The sequence below is a fragment of the Saccostrea echinata genome, unplaced genomic scaffold, assembly GCF_033153115.1.
Source record: "Saccostrea echinata isolate AGI-Se365-2 ecotype Australia unplaced genomic scaffold, CSIRO_AGI_Sech_v1 ptg000056l, whole genome shotgun sequence".
In the NCBI taxonomy this organism is placed as follows: Eukaryota; Metazoa; Mollusca; class Bivalvia; order Ostreida; family Ostreidae; genus Saccostrea; species Saccostrea echinata.
The window spans coordinates 21388129-21411293 of NW_026889805.1; the positions used below are offsets into that span (position 1 = coordinate 21388129).

Genomic DNA, 23165 nt, shown 5'->3' on the forward strand with positions numbered 1-23165 from the left:
TCACTTTTATTATTAAGGTCTTCCGTCTCCAACGGAAGACCTTATTGTTTTCGTTCGGTTTCTTTTTCCCTATTATTATTAAGGTCTTCCGTCTTCAGCGGAAGACCTTCTTGTTATTCTTAGGTTTCTTTTCCACTATTTTTATTATTATTATTTTTTTTCTTACCGATTTTATGCACGCGAGTTCTCGGAAACGACTCGATGGATTTTCATGAAACTTTCAGGTCTGATAGAACATCAAAAAATCTAGACATATATTTTTTTATTTTGATGACGTCACTTCCGGTTCGGAGATTTCTGCGATTTTGCGATTTTTAGAGGGTCACTTTGTCCGGCAATGTTCTCAAAAACCACTGAACACAGACATATGAGATTTTCAGTGATGATAGAGCAAACTATGGAGAATTGAATTGTGTATATCATAACCACCGGAAGTACGAAGTGCCGACGCTCGCTATTGCTCGAAAATATTATTATTAAAAACTTCAAAATTTCTTACACCTTTTCTACAATATCTTTTTACCTGTAAATATTTTGTTAAAACATATAGAACAAAAGTTGTGCAGAATGTTACGATCTTTCAAAGGATATCAACAATAAGGGGCTGGTCCCTAAAATTAGGGAGCTAGAGGGGCCAAAAGTGTTTTCCAGATATCTCAAAAAGTATTGAGAATTTGTAAAGCATCATAGAAGCAAAGTTGTTCAAAATGACAAGAAGCAGCTAAGGAGATCATTAAAAGTCGTCAAAATGACGTCACTTCCGGTCAAACCGGAAGTAATGATAAATGGCTCATTCTTGCTCATATGACCGTAGATGTCTCTCGATCGCGATCCCATCTCCTTGAAATTTAGACGGAAGACTTATTTGTTGCTTTGCAACAAGCTCGTCTATTTTTTTAAATTTTGATGACGTCACTTCCGGTTCGGAGATTTCCGCAATTTAGTGATTTTATGAGGGTCACTTTGTCCGAGCGTTTTCTCAAAAACCAATGATGATAGAAGTACGAAATTTTCAGTGATGATAGAGCAACCTATGAAGAAGTGAATTTTGTATCTTATAACCACCGGAAGTACAAAGCGCCGACGCTCGCTATGGCTTGAAAATTGGCATATCGAGAGTTTCAAAATTTCTAACGCATTTTCTACAATAACATATGGAACAAAAGTAGTGCAGAATTAAAAGATCTTTCAAATGATATCTTGGAAAAGGGGCTGACCCCTAAAATAAGGGATCTAGAGGGGCCAAAAGTTTATTCCTGATATCTCAAAAAGTATTGAGAATTTGTAATACATCAAAGAAGCAAAGTTGTTCACAATGACAAGTAGCACCTAGTGAGATCATCAAAATTCGTCAAATGACGTCACTTCCGGCCAAACAGGAAGTAGTCAAAAATTGCCTATTTTCACAGATATTGGCATTGAATTGAATTATACATGTCAAAGAGGACGTCCGACCGTATTTCCTGTCGAGAATCGTCACTTTTGTCAACGTCCAGTTAAACCAGAAGTAACCATAAATGACGTATTTCTGCAGATATTAACATAAAATCAAATGATATACTTCACCCAAGACTTCTGACACAATTTTCTGTCGATTGGGGTCTCTTCCTGTCAAACCGGAAGTAGTCTAAACTTGCTTTATTTCACCAAAAAATCAGAATAGATATCAATAATAAAAATACTAAATACAGATCGACATCATTTTTGATCTGGAGGCATTCTTTTTGATGAAAGGTATATTTATCATTTACCCATTTTACAAACAGTTCTGAAAATCGGACGGAAGACCTACTCGTTGCTTTGCAACGAGCATTGCTCTAGTTATTATTATTATTCTTACCGATTTTGTGCACGCAAGTTCTCGGTAACGTCTTGGCCGATTTTCATGAAACTTTCAGATCTGATAGGTATTGATCTGAACCTTATTGGAAATTTTTTTCGTTGATGACGTCACTTTCCATCTCGAGATATTTAGGATTTTCTGATTTTCAGAGGGTCGGCTTGTCCTGGAAACTCCTCCGAAACGACTTAAGATATTGAGTCAAGATTTTCAGTGAAGGTAGGAGAAGGTTTGTAGATTTGCAGGCAGGTGTCCAAATCTGTCTAGCGCAAAAGGCGCCGACGCTCGGTAGGACTCAAAAAATGTCTCAGAAACATCTCACAAAATTTTACACCTTTTCTTTCATATCTTCATACATGTTAAGAATTTGTTAAAACATATAGAAGAAAGGTTGTCCAGAATGATACGACCTTTCATTTGATATCAAGAAAAAGGGGCTAACCCCTCAAATTAGGGGCTCAGAGGGGCCAAAAGTCTTTCATCGTTAACTCTTTAACGATCAATAATTTGTAATACATTACTGAAGCAAAGATGCTTATCTTAACGATTTACATCAATATATGATAAGATTCTGATCATATGTTACGAAATAAGGGATCACAAGGGGCCAGAATGCTAAATCTTTGACGCTTTATATCTCGAAAAGGGAGAATATTTTGATAAGCAATACTGAACAAAAGATGGTCAGAATAATGTTCTAAACAATATGCACTCTTTCAATTTTTTTCAAATGGCCCCATTAAGGACTTGGAAGGGTGGCCCCTAAATATTTCCATTCAGCATATCTCCACAACGAAAAGAAATCTCTGAATAATTGTTGAACAAAAAGTCTTCAAAATCACAAGACCTTTCATTTGATATCGAGAATAAGGGGCTGACCCCTCAAATTAGGGGCTCAGAGGGGCCAAAAGTCTTTCATCGTTAACTCTTTAACGATCAATAATTTGTAATACATTACTGAAGCAAAGATGCCTATCTGAACGATTTACAACAATATATAATAAGATTCTAATCATATGTTACGTAATAAGGGATCACAAGGGGCCAGAATGCTAAATCTTTGACGCTTTATATCTTGAAAAGGGAGAATATTTTGATAAGCAATAGTGAACAAAAGATGGTCAGAATAATGTTCTAAACAATATGTACTCTTTTAAGTTTTGTCAAACGGCCCCATTAAGGACTTGGAAGGGTGGCCCTAAATATTTCCATTCAACATATTTCCACAACGAAAAGAAATCTCTGAATAGTTGTTGAACAAAAAGTCTTTAAAATCACAAGACCTTTCATTTGATATCAAGAATAAGGGGCTGACCCCTCAAATAAGGGGCTCAGAGGGGCCAAAAGTCTTTCATCGTTAACTCTTTAACGATCAATAATTTGTAATACATTTCTGAAGCAAATATGCTTATTTTAACGATTTATAACAATATATGATAAGATTCTGATCATATGTTACGTAATAAGGGATCACAAGGGGCCAGAATGCTAAATCTTTGACGCTTTATATCTCGAAAAGGGAGAATATTTTGATAAGCAATACTGAACAAAAGATGGTCAGAATAATGTTCTAAACAATATGCACCCTTTCAATTTTTGTCAAACGGCCCCATTAAGGACTTGGAGGGGTGGCCCCTAAATATTTCCATTCAGCATATCTCCACAACGAAAAGAAATTTCTGAATATTTCTTGAAAAAAAAACGTTTTCAAAATCACAAGACCTTTCAATTGATTTCAAGAAAAAGGGGCTGACCCCTCAAACTAGGGGCTGAGAGGGGCCAAAAGCATGTCATCTATAGCTTTTTTAATAATGTTATATAAATCAAAAGAATGAAATCTAATTAGGGAAGTCTTTATATTATTATCTTTTAACAAAGATCATAGTCAAAATCATATCTCATCTTATCGAAAAATCGGACGGAAGACCTACTCGTTGCTCGCAACGAGATCTCATCTAGTTATTATTTTTTTCTGTCCAAATTTTGTGCAGACGATTTCTCAGAGATGGTTGGATGGATTCACTTGAAATTTTCAGAGATGATGTATCATGATCTAAACCTTATTCATCTTTTTTATTTTTTGGAAATTTACTTCTGGTCGGAAGTTATCGCCCTTTAATCGAATTTTAAGTGACCATTTTGTCTACACAAAAACTCAAAAACGACAAAAGCTAGAGTGCTGAAATTTTCAGTGATAATAGAGGACATGTTCTAGTTGTGCACCTCAGTTTTCAAATTTTCTGGAAGTGCCTAGTATGGAAGCTCGGTAGGGGTTGAAATTTAGGACATGAATCAGGAGTGAATTTTCGAGACATTTTTTATCATATCTTCAAAACTATGAATATTTTCTTAAAACATATTGAACAGAAATTGTGTAGAATTACTAGATCTTTTATATGATATCAAAGAAAAAGGGCTGACTCATCACATTAGGGGCCAAGAGGGGCCAAAAATCTTTAATCTATAACTCTTTAAGGATCAATATTTTGTTATACATTACTAAAGCAAAAATGTTTATCTGAACAATCTACAACTATATATTATGATAAAAAATCTCATATATTACAAAATTAGGGGCCATAAGGGGCCAGAATGATAAATCTTTGACGCTTTATATCTCGAAAGTGGGAAATATTTTGATAAGCAATATTGAACAAAAGATGTTCAAAATAATGTGCTAAACAATATGCAACCTTTCAAAATTTGCTAAACATCCCCATTAAGGAGTTGAAGGGCCGGCCCCTAAATATTTCTTTTGGATATATCTCGGAAACGAAAAAGAATTTCTGAATAGTTGTTGAACAAAATGTGTTCAAAATCATACGAGCTTTAATGTGATTTCAAGAAAAAGGGGCTGGCCCCTCAAAATAGGGGCCGATAGGGGCCGAAAGTCTTTTATCAATTACTCTTTAACGATCAATATTTTGTAAAATATTACTGCAGCAAAAATGTTTATCTGAGCAAACTACAACTATATATTATGTTATTCACATCATATGTTACATAATTAGGGGTCATGAGGGGCCGAAATACTAAATCTTTGACGCTTTATATCTCGAAAGTGGGAAATATTTTGCTAAGCAATATTGAATAAAAGATGTTCACAATAATGTTCTGAACAATATGCAACCTTTCAACTTTTGCTAAACGTCTCCATTAAGGAGTTAAAGGGCCGGCCCCTAAATATTTCTTTTGCATATATCTCGGAAACGAAAAAGAATTTCTGAATAGTTGTTGAACAAAAAGTGTTCAAAATCATACGAGCTTTAAGGTGATATCAAGAAAAAGGGGCTGGCTCCTCAAAATAAGGGCCGATAGGAGCAGAAAGTCTTTCATCAATAACTCTTAAACAATCAATATTTTGTAATACATTACTAAGGCAAAATAGATTATCTTCAGACTCTCCTTTACTATATAACATGTTGTTGGCATCATATGTTACGTTATAAGGGGACATTAGGGGTCCAGAATGCTATATCTTTGACGCTTTATATCTCGAAAGTGGGAAATATTTTGATAAGCAATATTGAATAAAAGATGTTCACAATAATGTTCTGAACAATATGCAGCCTTTCAATTTTTGCTAAACGTCCCCATTAAGGAGTTAAAGGGCCGGCCCCTAAATATTTCTTTTGCAAATATCTCGGAAACGAAAAAGAATTTCTGAATAGTTGTTGAACAAAACGTGTTTAAAATCTTGAGAGCTTTAAGGTGATATCAAGAAAAAGGGACTAGCCCCTGAATCTAGGGACCGAAAGGGGCCAAAAATCTTTAATCTATAACTCTTTAACGATCAATATTTTGTAATACATTACTGAAGCAAAAATGTTTATCTTAACAATCCACATCTATATATTATGATATTTACTTCATTTGTTTCGCAATTAGGGGCCATAAGGGACCAGAATGCTAAATTTTTTATGCTTTATATCTCGAAAGTGGGAAATATTTTGATAAGCAATATTGAATAAAAGATGTTTAAAATAATGTTCTTAACAATTTCCAACCTTTCAATTTTTGCTAAACGCCCCCCTCAAGCAGTTGAAGGGCCAGTCCCTAAATATTTTTTTTTGCAAATATCTTGGAAAGGAAAAAGAATTTCTGAATAATTGTTGAACAAAACGTGTTTAAAATCTTGAGAGCTTTAAGTTGATATCAAGAAAAAGGGGCTGGCCCCTCAAACTATGTACGGAAAGGGGCCGAAAGTCTTTAATCTATAACTCTTTAACGATCAATATTTTGTAATACACTACTGTAGCAAAAATGTTTATCTTAACAATCCACATCTATATATTGTGATATATACTTCATTTGTTTCGTAATTAAGGGCCAAAGGGGGCCAGAATGCTAAATCTTTGATGCTTTATACCTCGAAAGTGGGAAATATTTTGATAAGCAATATTGAATAAATGTTCTTAACAATATACAACCTTTCAATTTTTGCTAAACGTCCCCCTTAAGGAGCTGAAGGTCTGGCCCCTAAATATTTCTTTTGCAAATATCTCAGAAACGAAAAAGAATTTCTAAACAAAAATTGTTCAAAATCATGAGAGCTTTAATGTGATATCAAGAAAAAAGGGACTGGCCCCTCAAAATACGGATCCAGAGGGGCTGAAAGTCTTTAATCTATAATTCTTTAATGATCAATATTTTGTTACACGTTACTAAAGCGACATTGTTTGTCTTAATAATTTATTTATATCATTATATTTGAACGAAAATCTCAATCAAATTATTTTCTCATCTTATCAAAAAAATCGGACGGAAGACCCACTCGTTGCTCGCAACGAGATCGCATCTAGTTTTTGTACTAATCCAATGTCAACTTCCTGTTTATCCGTGCATCTGTCCGTACCATACATAACAAACTTTGGTCGCAGTTTTCTCAGCAACTACTCATCCCAGGTGCTTGAAATTTTAACACACTATTTGTTTAGGCATGCCATATGGTGGGGTTATTTATTGTACGAATCTGATGTAAACTTCCTGTTTATCCGGGCATCTGTCCGTACCATACGTAACAAATTTTGGTCGTAGTTTTCTCAGCAACTACTCTTCGCAGGTGCTTGAAATCTTAACACAATGTTTGTTTAGGCATGCCATATGGTGGGATTCATTTTTTACTAATCCAATGTCAATTTCCTGATTATCACTGTGTTTGTCCATAACTGAACTTGTGTATTCACATCAGAGTGGGGGTATTATTAGTGAGCATTGGCTCACAGTCTTCTTGTTAGGACTTGTTCTGATCATTGACATGTCTTATGTAGTGTGTATAATGTACCGGGTAGATAAGTATTTTTTTTAAAAAGTATGTTTTCAAATTTGTTCTCAGTCTTTGAGTATCCATCATTGATTATATATATTTTTTCTCCCCATTTTCATAAAAAATTAAATTGCAGATCAGAACATTCATCAGCATGCACAGTCATGCACTTTTTACCTGATTTGTTCCTAGTACTTCATCCTTAAAATCAGAACTTTATGAAAGAACTTTTTTCCTTGTGATTACAGGAAGGCTTGCTATTGGTGTTGGTGACAGCATGATAAGATTGTGGAATATGAATAATGTTAACAACCCATTTGATGTTGCTCTTCTTTGGCAGGGCATAAGGTCAAAGGTTACAGCTGTAAGTCTCATTTTTTTGTCTTTTCTGTTTATCTTTCTTTTCTTTTTAGCTAACCTGAGCCAAAAGGCTCAAAAGAGCTTTTCTGATCAAAATTTGTCTGTTGTCTGTCGTCATTGTTTTAATTTTTTCACATTTTCATCTTTCATGAATTACTTGGCCATTTTCAACCTAATTTGGCACAAAGTATCCTTTGTTAAAGAAGATTCAAAATTGTACAAATAAAGGACCTTGCCCCCATCCAAGGGAAGATTATCAAGAAAAGGTTAAAATACGGTGGGATCATTTAAAAATCTTCCCAAAAATTTATTAAGAACATTAGACCAGAAAAGATGAAATTTTTTTGAAAGCTTCCTGACATAGTGTGGATTCAATTTTTTTCAAATCATGACCCCCAGGAGATTGGGTCATAATAGGTATTCAAACTTTGACATGTTTTACATATGGGGAATGTACAGGAATACAGGAAATTAATTAAAAATAAATCTTTTCAAGAGAAGCAGGACCACACTGAGTCATATTAATATGCAAACATTCCCAAACTGTGTGAATTCAACTTTTTTTTTTGGGGGGGGGTCTAAATTTGTGGATCAAATTTCACATAATAAAAAAAATCTTGTTCTCCAGGACAGCAGGACAAGTGATACTGGTATTGAAGCAATCCCATATTTTGTTTAGAGCAGTAATGTCATGACCATTTGGGACTAGAATTGGGTATTAATAATACGGGGACAACATTTTAATGGGAATGAAAGGGATGGGGGATCTGATGAAAAACATCAGAGCCAAGGTGATTCAGCTGAGTGTTGTAGCCCATGGACTCCTTATTTAAAAAATTCTTTCTAATGTAATTCATACAGTAATTAAAAGCAAAATGGTGCTAAAAATGTCGAGTATAATTTGTTTCTCTGTTCCAGCTTTGCTGGCATCCAGAAAAAGAAGGACGTCTTGGATTTGGGACAGATGATGGCAGAGTTGGTGTATTTGATACCTTATCTAACAAGTTGGTTATCAATGAGCTATTATCATAAGTTACATTAAAAGATTAATTTTCCCAACAATAGATTTAGCTGAGCATAACATTTTGTATTTTGCAGGAAAAAGTTAACACAGAGTTGTCTTGAACATGGACAGCCTGTTTCTACTTTTTTTATACAGGACATCAAATGGAGGTCAATTAAAAATAGCTTTCTCTAAAACTCCTCGTTTGAATAATTTTCCGCTTTTATAATATTTCAGACCTCCCTTTGTATCCTCCCATTACCACAGGAGAACAGTATATGTTGTGGCCTGGGGACCTCCCTGTTCAGGTAAAGTACTGCCACTTTTGTACTGTTACAGGATTTAATTGCATTGTATAGAAATTAACCAAATTTCTTGATACAAATTACTTAAAACATTTAAGAACCCTCTCTACACTGCACACTAAAAAGTTCTGATTCTGTGGTATTTTTCTGCAGTTAGAGTGATCTGCCCCTATATCTAAACCCATACCAAAATAAAGTACAAAAAAGTATACTTTAATGCTTCTTTTGTACTATATAAATTTGTGCTTTTTAGAAAAAGGTCATGCATTTATAAGACTATGCAGCAAGATCAATTTATTTGAATAATGTGATTACCGGTAAAATAAATGTTTAAACATTTTTTTGGTCAGAAATGAAATGAAAGTAATGAATTTTGGTTCTTAAACCATATGTCATGAATATATTATATTTTTTATGTTGTGAATATATCATATTTTTTTCTTCAGAAGTAGAAAATGAGTCATCTTTTGTGTTGTACAGTGTGGGAGATGGCATCATCCTGTCACATGACCCAAAGAAATTCCAGAATGAGGCTCAGGATATAAATTCAGTCATTTTCAAAACAAATGGACCAAAGGTTTTTTAACCCAAGTTTTTTTTTTCTTATGTGTATTTGAAAGTGACATGCTTTAAAGGGAAACAACAGTAAAACTGCAAAAATTGCAAATTTAAATTCATTTATTGAAAGCAGTTCAAAGTTTGAAAGTGACAATGGTTTTATTTTGTATGTACAGTCAAACCTGTATTAAGCAGTCACCTGCTGGAACCATTAAAAGTGACCTTTATAGAGAGGTGACCTTTGAAAAGAGGTTCTTCTTTTTTCAAGAAAAATTCTTTTCCAATTTATGTAAGTTCTGTGTTTTGAAACACTACATCATAGAATATAAAAGAAAGATGTGCTTTGGACATCGATGGTCTCACATTTATTTTTAATTTAAAAAGTCTCAAGATTAAGTTCAAGATAAATTTGATGACTCCAACAAAAACTATATTGAGTCTGATAGGGCACTGCCATTATCCTCCCTCCAAACAACAACAAAACTTTCTTTTATTATAAGATTACATTTTCATGTTGTGCCATGAATAAAATATATTTTTTTTTATCTAAACTGCCTCTAAAAAACAAGTTTAGTTAGTCCTGATAATTGTATGTAAATAGTAGCGTAATAAACAGACAAGTCATCTCAGTTTATCAAAGCTGTGCACAATACAAATTGATATCAAATTCACAGGTGTTGTGACCAATGAAGCGTGACTAATCCTAACTGTTGTCTTACTTAGTTGAAAATCATGAGATAATCAGGACACATTGAGTAAACAAAACAATTAATTAGGGTTTCTACAAATAATACATTTCCTATGTGTTAAAAACGGCTTGTCATGCATTTACACAATTACACCTATAGGAGTTGGACATGTCAAAGGTGAACTAATAATTAGGAAACACCTAATTATTGTATCCATTAATAGATAAATATAAGGATGCCTTGTGTATCATTCAGAATTTTTTTTAACCAGATTCCAATTTAATAAGATTAAGATTCTCGTAAGTCCATTTTCCCAATAACCTTTTCGGTCACTAGCACCTTGGTTTAGCTTTGTTAAATGAATAAATAAATTATCCAATATTTTAAATGGTTTTAATAAGGCCAATTTTTTTTTTCATGATCTCGCTACACACGACCAATTTACATTAGTGACAAAAATTGGGAGTCACCTGACTTTAGATCTGGTCACGTGATCGGACAAAATGGCCGCTATATACGAGGGAAAAATGGCGATTTTACATGAAATTTGATGAATGCTGACCGCGTTACACAGGTGACCGCTTAATAGAGTTACATTATATAGGAAAATTCATTGGGAGGAAATAAAATGACCGCAAAGGACAGGTGGCCGCTGGATAAAGGTGACCGCTATGACAAGTTTGACTGTAGTAGAATTTTAACTCTAAATTAGGGTTGTCAATGGGTAACTGGTTACTTGAATCCTCATCAGAAAGTCCCAGTACTGAATAATAGAATCAGTATATGAATATTGGAAATAAAATGAAACCATGCAATATTTCTTCATTATTTGATATCATTATTTGTCAAACACATTCTGCCCTCAGAACTCATCTTTCCATCATCTCAATATCCTAGTGTAGATTTTAGACCTTGCCATGTTTGACAACAGTCATAAGCACCTCAGTCAGTGACAAGCTCATTGTCTTGTTTATAGCCAGGACATATCATGATTGCAAATCACAGTTCAAATTAATTCAATAAACTTAAGCATAGTCTCTTTATTAATTAGTAGCAAAAATGCTTTCATCTTCTTCAATCTGTGAATATTTTAAACAATTCTAAATCTATAAATTTTAAATGTCAACTTTGTGAAACCGAATTTACTTACGTGGGAGGGAAAATAATATGTTAAATCATTTATGTATCAAAAGCATGTGAATTTGAAGTGATACCTGAGAAATAATTTTTTCAAACTTTCTAAATTCTCTGCGCAACAAAAATTTGTCTGACACACAATCTGACAATATAACACGAGCCATATAGTTGACAGATAAAATTTTTAAAATGCTGTTGCGAATGATCTGAACTGAATATTGAAATTCATGAAATGTATTTATGTTTGATTTGATATTGATAATTACATATATTTCAAAGTTCCATTAAAACAAAATTGAATGTTTATCATACTTAAGTGTATTATATTTATTAAAAATATTTAAATTTCGTATTCTTCTTTTCAATCAATGACTGAATTAACAACAGCATTTAGGTCCTGAAATTATGTATAATGAAAAAGGATGATATAAGACTGTGAAGATAGATAGTTTTAAATTTTGATTTTTCTCGAATATTGACCAAGTACTCGATTGGCAAGGCAGAAGTATAACTGGTTATAAAAATTGATCTATTAGACAACCCTACTTTAAATTAATGAACAAAATGTTTATAATTTTAGCCAAGAGTCCCAATTCGAAGTGAAATAAGCTGGAATCCAGATTATTCTTTGGTAGCCATTGGCAACGATGATGGGTATGTAAACAGATTTTAATCTTTACGTGAAAACTTCACGTCAAAATTATTTACAGCTCATTTGAAATCCACAAGCCTCCAGAAGAACGTGTCATGTTTATTTATAGATGTGTTTTTTTTTAACCAAGGTCATTTTGGCAAGGTCAAAGTCACATTTGGAACATTGTATATGGGCACTTTAAAAATGCATTGGGGGGGGGGGGGAGGGGGAGGTACAATTTTGTGAGCTCGCTCATAGTACCTCTTGTTTATTTACAGTTCTGTGGAAATCTACAAGCCTCCACTGTTAAAACTTCTATGTGTTGTTCACATCCACCACAAACTGGTGAATTCCATCCAATGGCATCCTGTCCACAATGTAGACACCACAAGCAGTCAGAGGTTTTACATGGCCATGGGATCTAATGAAGCCACCATTCAGGTGGTGGACTTATCCTCCATACTGGGTAAGAGTTTCTGTATTTGGATTGGTCAGAAGTTATAAGTGCTTACAAAATTTAAAACTTGAGTAGGGATGTCAAAATATTTATTTTCTTTAGTCGAATATTCGATTGCATTATTCGAACAATAGTCGAATATATTTGAAACTTTTTCGGAAACTATAATTTCATTTCAAACTTCACTGATACATATGACATATTTAACCCCAAATTACTAAATATAGACTGCTAATTTCTCCAAAATGTATGATTTCCCTGTCAATCATATTCATAAATTTGTCTGTAAAGTCAGGTATTTAGGAAGCATAAAAAATAACAATACGATATATATTTTTAAAGCTTATTAAAATTTGGGGGGGGGGGGGGGGGGGGGGCACACGATGTCGGTGATGATATTAAATATTTGAATATATACTTTTTGTACCAACTATCAAAATGTCTTTAAAATATGTGAAAAGAATATTAATTTTATAATAATTATCGTAGTGTCCAAACATGTCACGGCTATAATGGGTACATGGTATGAGATCAAGTCCAATTAATAATTTTACAAAGAGAGTGCAGTATAGCGAGATAAATCTATTACAAAAACACACATTTATCGACAAATAATTCTCGCAGAAGTGAAGTATTTCTAATTACTGTACTTTCTACATGAAAAGGAAACAGTTTTTGATGAGGAAAATTATCTTATCGACTGTGTGTGAGGAAAGACGGTTTCTCAATTTTAGGATAGGAATTCCATCTCTTTAACACTCTTTTATTGAATTTATCTATTCGAGTGTCGTTTCGTTATTCGATCATCGGTCCATTCAACTGATAGTTGAATAGTCGACTATTCGTTGACATCCCTAGTTTTGAGTCATTGGTACAAATAAGTTTGCTTTCATCGAATCTAGAAGAGTTCAACTACGGTAGTATTTATTTCCTTGAAGTACTGAAAAAGAATACAGTAAAACACACTTATAGCAAACTCATAATGTAATGAATTTATGCTTACAGCAGAGTGATTTTTATTCCCCATGGCTTTAAGTTATATATTTTGAAAATGGATGTAACAAATTACATTACAACAAAGTAAAACTGCCCATCCCTGGCACTTTGTTATAAGTGCAATTTACTGTATTAAGCATAAATATAATTTGGTTTTATGTGAAAATAGCCAAAAGCTTTTCTTACCAAATTTCTGACAATGCCAGTCTTATGAGGCAATCAGTACAAAAATTTGGTTTGAATTGGGAGTTTGATCAATAGTTGTCACATTCTGAACACGGTGAAAAATTGTACAGAACAAGTAGCATGTACAGAAATTGTAAAAATTTCAAATGTATATTTTACATTGTTAGTTACATTTCCTTCTTTATTCCAACCTCATGTTGTTCTCATATATACTAGTACTTGGTCAACATATTATATAGCATTACCAGTTGTATCATTTCAATTCTAAAACTGTAGCTTGTTTGTAGGAAGAGTTCCTGAGAACAGTGATGATGTTGTGTTGATATCGGAGGCTAAGTATACCCTATTTGGACACAATAACAGAATTATTGGTCTTCAGTGGAGCCCACACGATGAGAACAAACTGGTGTCTGTGTCTTTTGATGGCTCAGCCAGGGTAAGTTTATCTCGTAATTAGAACAACTGTACTAATGTTCTGATGGAAACTATAAATGATGTGATTAATGTTTCTTTGACAATCTTATTTATTTCTGAAAATAAGATTTTCAAAGGAACATTAATTAATATAATGAATTTTCAATATCTGACCAACTTAGCCTCTCACCAGAGCCTGAACAAAGTAACCCAGGGAACTTGAATTTCACAATTAGGAAGAAGGCTAGCTACATGTAATTTAAAATTTGTCCAATTACACATTACTTTCAATTAAATCGAAATTTGTAATTAATTACTGTCACTTACCATTACGCATTACCATTACCCCATCCCTGATTCCTGAACATTTAGCAGGCAAACTGTAAACCCTATGTTGTAAGTAAGTTATCAGCCACTTATCAAACTGATTTTTTTTACTCAAGACCTCAGACCCAAATTCGGACTAGTTCATCATTATATCTCTGAAAATATTCCTTACTCCTGAGCATCTAGGAAGCAAACATCATGCAGTGTGATGATGATCATAGAGTCCTCATGTCACTTGAGTCTGAGTTCCAATCCTTTGTGAGGCTAAGTTGATCATAGCATGAAAAAACTTGCAATACTCAGTGACTATCAAGGCTCATGGGTTCTTGTTTTACTCACTATCGAAATGAGCTTGATTTAATCCTTGATTAACATAAAGGTGGAAGTAATGCAAAAATTTATTTAAATGGCTCTTTATGTAGTAATAAAACTGAATGTATGAAGGGATGTTGAAAATTGAGGTTTGAAGTGGTCATTTCCTCCTACAAAATTTTACTATCCAGTATCATCCCATTAGGAGTCACCACATGATGTTTACAAATCAAATATGACAGTTTTTAGCTCACCTGAGCAGAAGGCTTGTTGTTGTTGTTGTTGTCGTCGTCGTTAACTTTTCACAATTTAATCTTCTTTTCCAGAACCACTGGGCCAATTTCAACCAAACTTGGCCCAGAGTATCCTTGGGTGAAGGGGATTCAAGTTTGTTCAAATGAAGGGCCACGCCCTCTTTCAAGAGGCGATAATTACAAAATAGTGAAAAATTAATGGCATCTTTTAAAAATCTTCTTCTCAAGAATCAATGGGCCAGGAAAGATGAAAGTCATATGGAATCATCGTCAGATAGTGTAGATTCAAGTTTCTTCAAATCATGACCCCCGGGGGTAGGGTGGGGCCACAATGGACGATCAAAGTTTTACATAGGAATATATATGGAAAAATCTTTAAAAATCTTCTTCTCAAGGACAGCAAAGCCATAATTGGTCTTTATAAGAAAGCATCCTCAGATGGTGTAGATTCAAGTTTGTTCAAATCATGACCCCAGGGGGTAGCGTGGGGCCACAATAGGTGATCAAAGTTTGACATAGGAGTACATTGTATATAGGAAAAATCTTTAAAAATGTTCTTCTCAAGAACAGCAAAGCTATGATTGGTCATATTTATATGGAAGCATCCTCAGATAGTGTAGATTCAAGTTTGTTCAAATCATAACCCCCCGTTGGCAGGGTGGGACCAGAATGGGCGATCAAAGTTTGTCATAAGAGTATATAGGAAAAATCTTTAAAAATCTTCTTCTCAAGAACAGCAAAAACTATGATTGGTCATATTTATATGGAAGCATCCTCAGGTGGTATAGATTCAAGTTTGTTTAAATTATGACCCCTGGGGGCAGGGTGGGGCCACAATGGACAATCAAAGTTTAACATAGGAATATATAGGAAAAATTTTCAAAAGTCTTCTTCTCATGAACAGCAAAGCCATGATTTGTCATATTTATATGAAAGCATCCTAAGGTACTGTAGATTCAAGTTTGTTGAATACATGACCCCCGGGGGTAGGGTGAGGCCACAATGGACGATCAAAGTTTTATATAGGACTATATAGGAAAAATCTTTAAAAATCTTCTTCTCAAGAACAGCAAAGCCATGATTGGTCATATTTATATGGAAGCATCCTCAGATAGTGTAGATTCAAGTTTGATCAAATCATGACCCCCGGGGGCAGGGTGGGGCCACAATGAAAGTTTAAACTTGTAGGAAAAAAAGCCACAGTTAGTCAAAGAAATATGTAAGCATCCTTAGTTAGTGTAGATTCATTTTTTTTCCAAATCATAACCCCCCCCCCCCTTTTTAGGGGTAGGTCGTGACCACTTATGCATTTAAGCTTTTCAATACTGAACTGATTTTTGCTTTTTTCCTAGCCACAGTGCTCAGGTGAGCAATGTGGCCCATGGGCCTCTTGTTTTTCCAAGTTACAATAATTAGTCATATTTTAAAATATGCAAGATGTAGTACAGATTCAAGTTCAAGTCAAGGTCGCATGGGGCTTAAGAAGTGCCATAATAAGGAATTAAAGATTTTCATTGGAGTATATAGAAAAAAAATCTTCTCAAGAATAACAGAGCCACATATGTAAGCATCTAATGTTGTGTAGATTTAAGTTTGTGAAGATCATGGCCACAAGGACTAGGTAAGGACAACTATGGGGTCAGAGTTCATTTGAATGTATAGGGAAAAAATCGGGTGCATTACATTACCACTACATTTTCAAAATAGTCATTACTGCTACAAACTCATTACCACTACAAAATAGTATACATTACCGCTACATTTATAAGTGTACAATACTGCTACAATGCCTCTTCTGTTAGCCAGGGCCTTAATGCATGTCTTAGATATTATAAAGTACAAAAGTATTTGCATAAGACATGTTTTCCCTTGCTCAACACGTGAAGGTGAAAGTGGGATTTTGAGTAGAATGTTTTATATTATTTAAAATTCTTGGCCATTCTATTTGTAAAAGGTATATTTTTTTGCATTTTTAGCTCACCTCGACGAAGTCGAGATGAGCTTATGCTATACCCCCGGCGTCGGCGTCGGCGTCGGTGTCGGCGTCGGCGTTAGCGTCGGCGTCCCAGGTTAAAGTTTTAGGAGCAAGTCCCATTCCCAAGTAACTATAAGCCCTACCTGGACCAAACTTGCATGGATGATGCATCTAGGGATGGACTCTACCAAACTTGCTTCGGATGCTGGATCTGACCTAGATTTTCCAGATGAGTGACCAGGTTAAAGTTTTAGGAGCAGGTCCATTCCCAAGTAACTATAAGCCCTACCTAGACCAAACTTGCATGGATGATGCATCTAGGGATGGACACTACCACACTTGCTTCGGATGCTGGATCTGACCTAGATTTTCCAGATGAGTGACCAGGTTAAAGTTTTTGGAGCAGGTCTATTCCCAAGTAACTATAAGCCCTACCTTGACCAAACCTGCATGGATGATGCATCTAGGGATGGACACTACCACACTTGCTTCGGATGCTGGATCTGATCTAGATTTTCCAGATGAGTGACCAGGTTAAAGTTTTAGGAGCAGGTCTATTCCCAAGTAACTATAAGCCCTACCTGGACCAAACCTGCATGGATGATGCATCTAGGGATGGACACTACCACACTTGCTTCGGATGCTGGATCTGACCTAGATTTTCCAGATGAGTGACCAGGTTAAAGTTTTAGGAGCAGAGTCCATTCCCAAGTAACTATAAGCCCTACCTAGACCAAACTTGCATGGATGATGCATCTAGGGATGGACACTACCACACTTGCTTCGGATGCTGGATCTGACCTAGATTTTCCAGATGAGTGACCAGGTTAAAGTTTTAGGAGCAGGTCTATTCCCAAGTAACTATAAGCCCTACCTTGACCAAACTTGCATGGATGATGCATCTAGGGATGGACACTACCACACTTGCTTCGGATGCTGGATCTGATCTAGATTTTCCAGATGAGTGACCAGGTTAAAGTTTTAGGAGCAGGTCCATTCCCAAGTAACTATAAGCCCTACCTTGACCAAACTTGCATGGATGATGCATCTAGGGATGGACACTACCACACTTGCTTCGGATGCTGGATCTGATCTAGATTTTCCAGATGAGTGACCAGGTTAAAGTTTTAGGAGCAGGTCAATTCCCAAGTAACTATAAGCCCTACCTTGACCAAACTTGCATGGATGATGCATCTAGGGATGGACACTACCACACTTGCTTCGGATGCTGGATCTGACCTAGATTTTCCAGATGAGTGACCAGGTTAAAGTTTTAGGAGCAGGTCCATTCCCAAGTAACTATAAGCCCTACCTAGACCAAACTTGCATGGATGATGCATCTAGGGATGGACACTACCACACTTGCTTCGGATGCTGGATCTGACCTAGGTTTTCCAGATGAGTGACCAGGTTAAAGTTTTAGGAGCAGGTCTATTCCCAAGTAACTATAACCCTACCTTGACCAAACTTGCATGGATGATGCATCTAGGGATGGACACTACCACACTTGCTTCGGATGCTGGATCTGATCTAGATTTTCCAGATGAGTGACCAGGTTAAAGTTTTAGGAGCAGGTCCATTCCCAAGTAAGTATAAGCCCTACCTTGACCAAACTTGCATGGATGATGCATCTAGGGATGGACATGGCCACACTTACTTCGGATTCTGGATCTGACCTAGATTTTCTGGATGAGTGACCAGGTTAAAGTTTTAGGAGCAGGTCCATTCCCAAGTAAGTATAAGCCCTACCTTGACCAAACTTGCATGGATGATGCATCTAGGGATGGACACTACCACACTTGCTTCGGATGCTGGATCTGACCTAGATTTTCCAGATGAGTGACCAGGTTAAAGTTTTAGGAGCAGGTCCATTCCCAAGTAACTATAAGCCCTACCCTGACCAAACTTGCATGGATGATGCATCCAAAGGATGGACACTACCACACTTGCTTCGGATGCTGGATCTGACCTAGATTTTCCACATGTGAGACCAGGTTTAGATTTAGGAGTAGTCTCGTTCCCAAGTAACTATAAGCCCTACCTTGACCAAACTTTCATGGATGATGCATCTAGGGATGTACACTAACCAACCTGCTTCGAATGCTTGATCTGACCTAGATTTTCCACATGAGTGAATTTTAGCCATATTTTAACCAAATTAGCATGGATGATGTATCTAGGGATGGACACTTCCAGACTTGCCTTGGATTCTGAATCTGACGTACATTTTCCAGATGAGTGACCAGGGTAATTTTTTGGAGTAGCTATATAATATTATGGCCTATTATGATTAAACTTGCATAGATGGTGCATCTAAGGATGAAAACTTTCAGACTTGCTTTGGATGTTGGAACTGACCAAAATTTTCTTGATTACTAAACAGGTCAAAAGTTTTTTTAGCAGGTCTATAATTAAATCAAACTTGCATGGATATTGATCTTGGGATGTACCCTAACTAGAAAAAAAATATGATGTGAAATTTGCCTTACATGTAGATAACATTCGTCGAGGTGAGCTTCGTAATCTTTGATTACCTATGTTTTTTTCTACACATCTCCACACTTCATATTTTTTGAACTCTAAAAAAATCTTCAACAAGAATAGCAGGATCTTAGTCATATTGACATGCAGGTATCCCTAGACATGTAATAGATTCAAAGTTGATCAAATTATAGCCCCCAGGGCCAGGTTGGGGCCACTATACCAGGGGTATGTGGTCAAAGTTTTACACAGAAATATGTAAACTTTAGGAAGGGGAACAAAACCACAATTGTAAAGTAGACATCCAACCATTACTGTAAATAGGAATGTTGAAGTCATGAACTCTGAAATGATGGGGATAATAATTGGCTTTATTAACTTAGATTTTGTAGATGTCAGAAAACAGTAGATGACTCAGATGAGTGTTTTGGCCCAGAGTCTTTTGATTTAGAGGTATTTTACTAGCTAGTGCTTCAATATTTAATTATAATACAGGAAATTGAATGGTTTATTTGTATATTCTTATGGCCTGAAGGTTTGGGAAGTGAGTAAAGGTCAGACAATTGCCAGTTACCATGGTCACAGGGGTCGTCTGCTGTGTGTGCAGTGGAGTGGATCCGATCCTGATGTGCTGTTTACAGGTGGAGAAGACTTTACACTCCACAAGTGGAGAATTTCCAAAAATCCACATTCTGCGGAAGATGATGGTAAATTTGTGATTAAGTTAAGTGTATGTTGTAATACCCCATTCAAAATATTTAGAATATACTTTGAATTTGTTGTTAAAAGTGTATTTGAAGTTTAAATCCTATATTGACATTATTTTATTCAGGAACTATTTTTGATTAATTATGACTGAAAAATCCCTACCATTTGCTATTTTCATTATGATTTATTCCTCCATGTTCATTCTGTTTCCCTATTGTAAGCATTTTTTTCTGTGACAGAAAATGATGTCTAAATGTGGTTGTTTTGTTTATCGTCTGTGAAACATGGTTTACGCCTGTAAGCATTTTACTGCCAGAGATCAGTGTTAATTAATTGTCTGGATAAATTCTCATATATCATACGCCTACACTCAAAAATTGTACAAGGTCGTGGGTGGTCAATACTTGCAGACTTAATTGTGAAATTGGAAAATTGTCTGATTCTCCTGGGTATTTGTTCAAGTTCAAAAATTTAAACCTTTGTTTCTGCAGTGCATTGTTCTAGCAAACACATCAAGGTTTTTTTTCATTACATTTATGTAACTGTAAGAAAGATAGTTTTCAAGAAAAAAAAACATTTTCAATTATTTTTTTTTTATCAAACAGATTAGAATTTTAGAACTTTTTGTCCTTAGAAAAGAAATTTACACTGAGCAAATATGCTGTGGGTGTATTTTTTTTATATTGGTTGAAGATTTCAGGGATAGTTATTGAGGTTTACTATAGTGAGCAGATTGCAGTCATCAGCATTTGATTTTAAGTCTTAGATACACAGATAAGAATCGTCTTCTAAAATAAAATGCAACCAAATCTAGCAAATATTAAATAGCAGAGAAGCTTGAATCACTCATTAACATCCTCTGTCTGTCCAGTGGTTACAAATATTAAAGTGTTTCTTTATGTTTAATGTGGGCATACAATCATGGAAAGGTTTGCTACAAAAAAACAGAAACCTGTGCTAGGCCCTGCATGAGATTTATCTTAAAACCTAATGATGTTAATGTCTTTCAAACAAGGCAGTAAATCAGGTTATAAAGTGCTGTCACATGTTAACATTTAAAATCACACATGTAGGATTCAACAGCAGGTGTGAATATCCTTGTTTTTACCATCAGTTTTGTACATTTTTATTCTCTTTTTAAATGTGACTTAACATTTTTGTAATGGTCTTCTTGCAACCAAGCTTATAGGAATCACTGGCATTTGTTTTTCTTTCAACATTTACCAGACTTGGTAATTAAGTGATACAAAAAAGAATGTGATATTTAGCCATTTAGAGGTACATATTTATATAGAAATTTCTTAAGTCCATAATTCAGTGTCATCTTTCCGTTCTGTGATAAACCGTTGAATGAAAGTAATTTTAGTAGCTATTTAAAGTGGTAAATTCAGAGGAAAAATGTCCAAACACAACTGATAGTCTGAAAGCATACACCCTGTCTTTCAGCACTTAGGAAGAAAAAGACAAAATCTAAAGGAAAGAAAAAAATTCCAAGAGATGATGATAAAAACTCTCTAGAGGTCATAGGGTCAAGGCAAGATAATCAAAATGTCAAAGGGTCAAGGCAAGAAAGTGAAGGAGAGGCCACAGGGTCATCAGTTACCTTGGATACGGAAACCCAGGCCAGTTTGGATGACCTTATACAGAGAAAGAAAGCTGAACTTGAAGGCCCAAATTACAAACCCAGTGAAGGTTCTTATCTTGTTAAACCCTTCAATACACATACATATACTTATTAATTCATTTTTTAATAATAAATCCATAAAGTTTACATTGTCTGACTGAAAACAATATAAGTAATGTATATGAGATCTTAAAAAAAGGCTAGGGTGTTGATTTTATTTGTGTAATAAACATGTACATGTATAGCTGAAATGAAATGTGGTTTAACTAATGTAATGTTATTCTAAACAATGTGTTGCTTCTGCAGACAGTGGTGTCAGTGTGATATCCGAGGACATCTCCAGGGAAAACACAGAACTGACAGTACCCATCAAACAACAAGGGGAGATTTCCACCATCTCAACCTCTAAAATCAGAGAAAATAAAGGTTATATAGATTTTCTGAAATGTATCTCAGTCTGATTGACAGTATTGATAAGCAGATATGTAAAACAAGTTATAAAACACAGTTTTGTTCATTTTTTCCAATATCGCACAAATGGAAGATAAATTGTTATTGAATGTGCATCCCCTCCTATAGATTATGAGTGTGTGGAGGAATTTTCACTGCCAAGTGAATGGTTCTCAGTGATATTAATTGCATTAGTTACTGCTACTGATAGCCCAGGGAGCCACTTTATTTTTAGAGTGCTGGTGTCTTTGCTTCAATTTCAGCTACAATGGTTAGCAGGGAATGTAACTTTTAACCTTTCAAGTTATTACTCCAGTTATTAATTTCACTACATAAATCTATAAAGTAAAAAGATTCTTTAAAAATCTCTATTGAATTGTGAAAAATAAGTAGAAGGAAATGTTATATATGTCATATTAGACAATGCCAAAAAACGAAGTATGTACATAACTTTACTGGATTTTTCTATTTTAGCATCATATCCAATTATATAGCCTCATATCCATTTATTTTTATTTTGGCCTCAAATCCCTTTGTTTTAAAATCATGTAGACACCTCAAAAAATCAGATCCTTTGCCCTGAACAAATGTTGTTCCTTTGAGAAACATTCATCTCTGAACAGAATACATGTAAAAAATATTTTAATAACAGATAAAAAAAAATAATTAAAATAGAAATGCAGGTCATTTGTATATGGAACTACAGGTGATGAAGTTTCTCCTGATTGGTCAAGTAGCTGTGTGAGACCTTGAGAAGTCTGACACTTGTTACAGGGTCTCTACAAGGTAATTAGTCAGGGAGGAATATTGATATTCCATACAAACATTCAAAGGATATGAAATGCAATAGAAAATGGTAAGAGCTGCAATATAGAATGAATTTTCTGGGAACTGTTAGGCTCATTTAAGTACAACGAAGTACTAGCTTTGTTGCCTAGGTTAAACAGAAAGAAGGGTCCACTACTTGAGTAAATACAGAGACCATTGCTTGATCCTTAAATTGAATTAAGCTAGAAAAAGGGGTAATAAGTGGAAATGGCTTATCAATATCTGGGTGTAAAGTCAAGGATAAAATATAATGTATAAATGATTCAGAAATGATTTTGCAACTAAGCTGAATTTTGGTGTACTGTTTTTTTTTAGGATGATAAGCTTATTGTCATTTTCAAGCACCTGCTTGATTTTGACC

At 34.9% G+C, this 23165-nt stretch overlaps 2 protein-coding genes across 2 annotated transcripts in view; both read left to right on the forward strand.

Moving 5' to 3' along the window:
- The window catches only part of LOC133173953 (gem-associated protein 5-like), a 56982-nt gene that overhangs the window by 6861 nt on the left and 26956 nt on the right, over positions 1 to 23165 (forward strand). The window contains exons 7-16 of the mRNA XM_061309016.1: positions 7355 to 7470; positions 8385 to 8470; positions 8707 to 8777; positions 9221 to 9351; positions 11739 to 11812; positions 12071 to 12258; positions 13719 to 13867; positions 19730 to 19901; positions 21349 to 21594; positions 21833 to 21952. Coding sequence (XP_061165000.1) covers positions 7355 to 7470; positions 8385 to 8470; positions 8707 to 8777; positions 9221 to 9351; positions 11739 to 11812; positions 12071 to 12258; positions 13719 to 13867; positions 19730 to 19901; positions 21349 to 21594; positions 21833 to 21952 — 1353 coding nt within the window. The remainder of the gene's footprint in view (positions 1 to 7354; positions 7471 to 8384; positions 8471 to 8706; positions 8778 to 9220; positions 9352 to 11738; positions 11813 to 12070; positions 12259 to 13718; positions 13868 to 19729; positions 19902 to 21348; positions 21595 to 21832; positions 21953 to 23165) is intronic.
- Positions 21937 to 23165, forward strand: part of LOC133173788 (uncharacterized) — a 74085-nt gene continuing 72856 nt past the window's right edge. The window contains exon 1 of the mRNA XM_061308833.1: positions 21937 to 21952. The gene's annotated coding sequence lies outside the window, so the exon portion shown is untranslated. The remainder of the gene's footprint in view (positions 21953 to 23165) is intronic.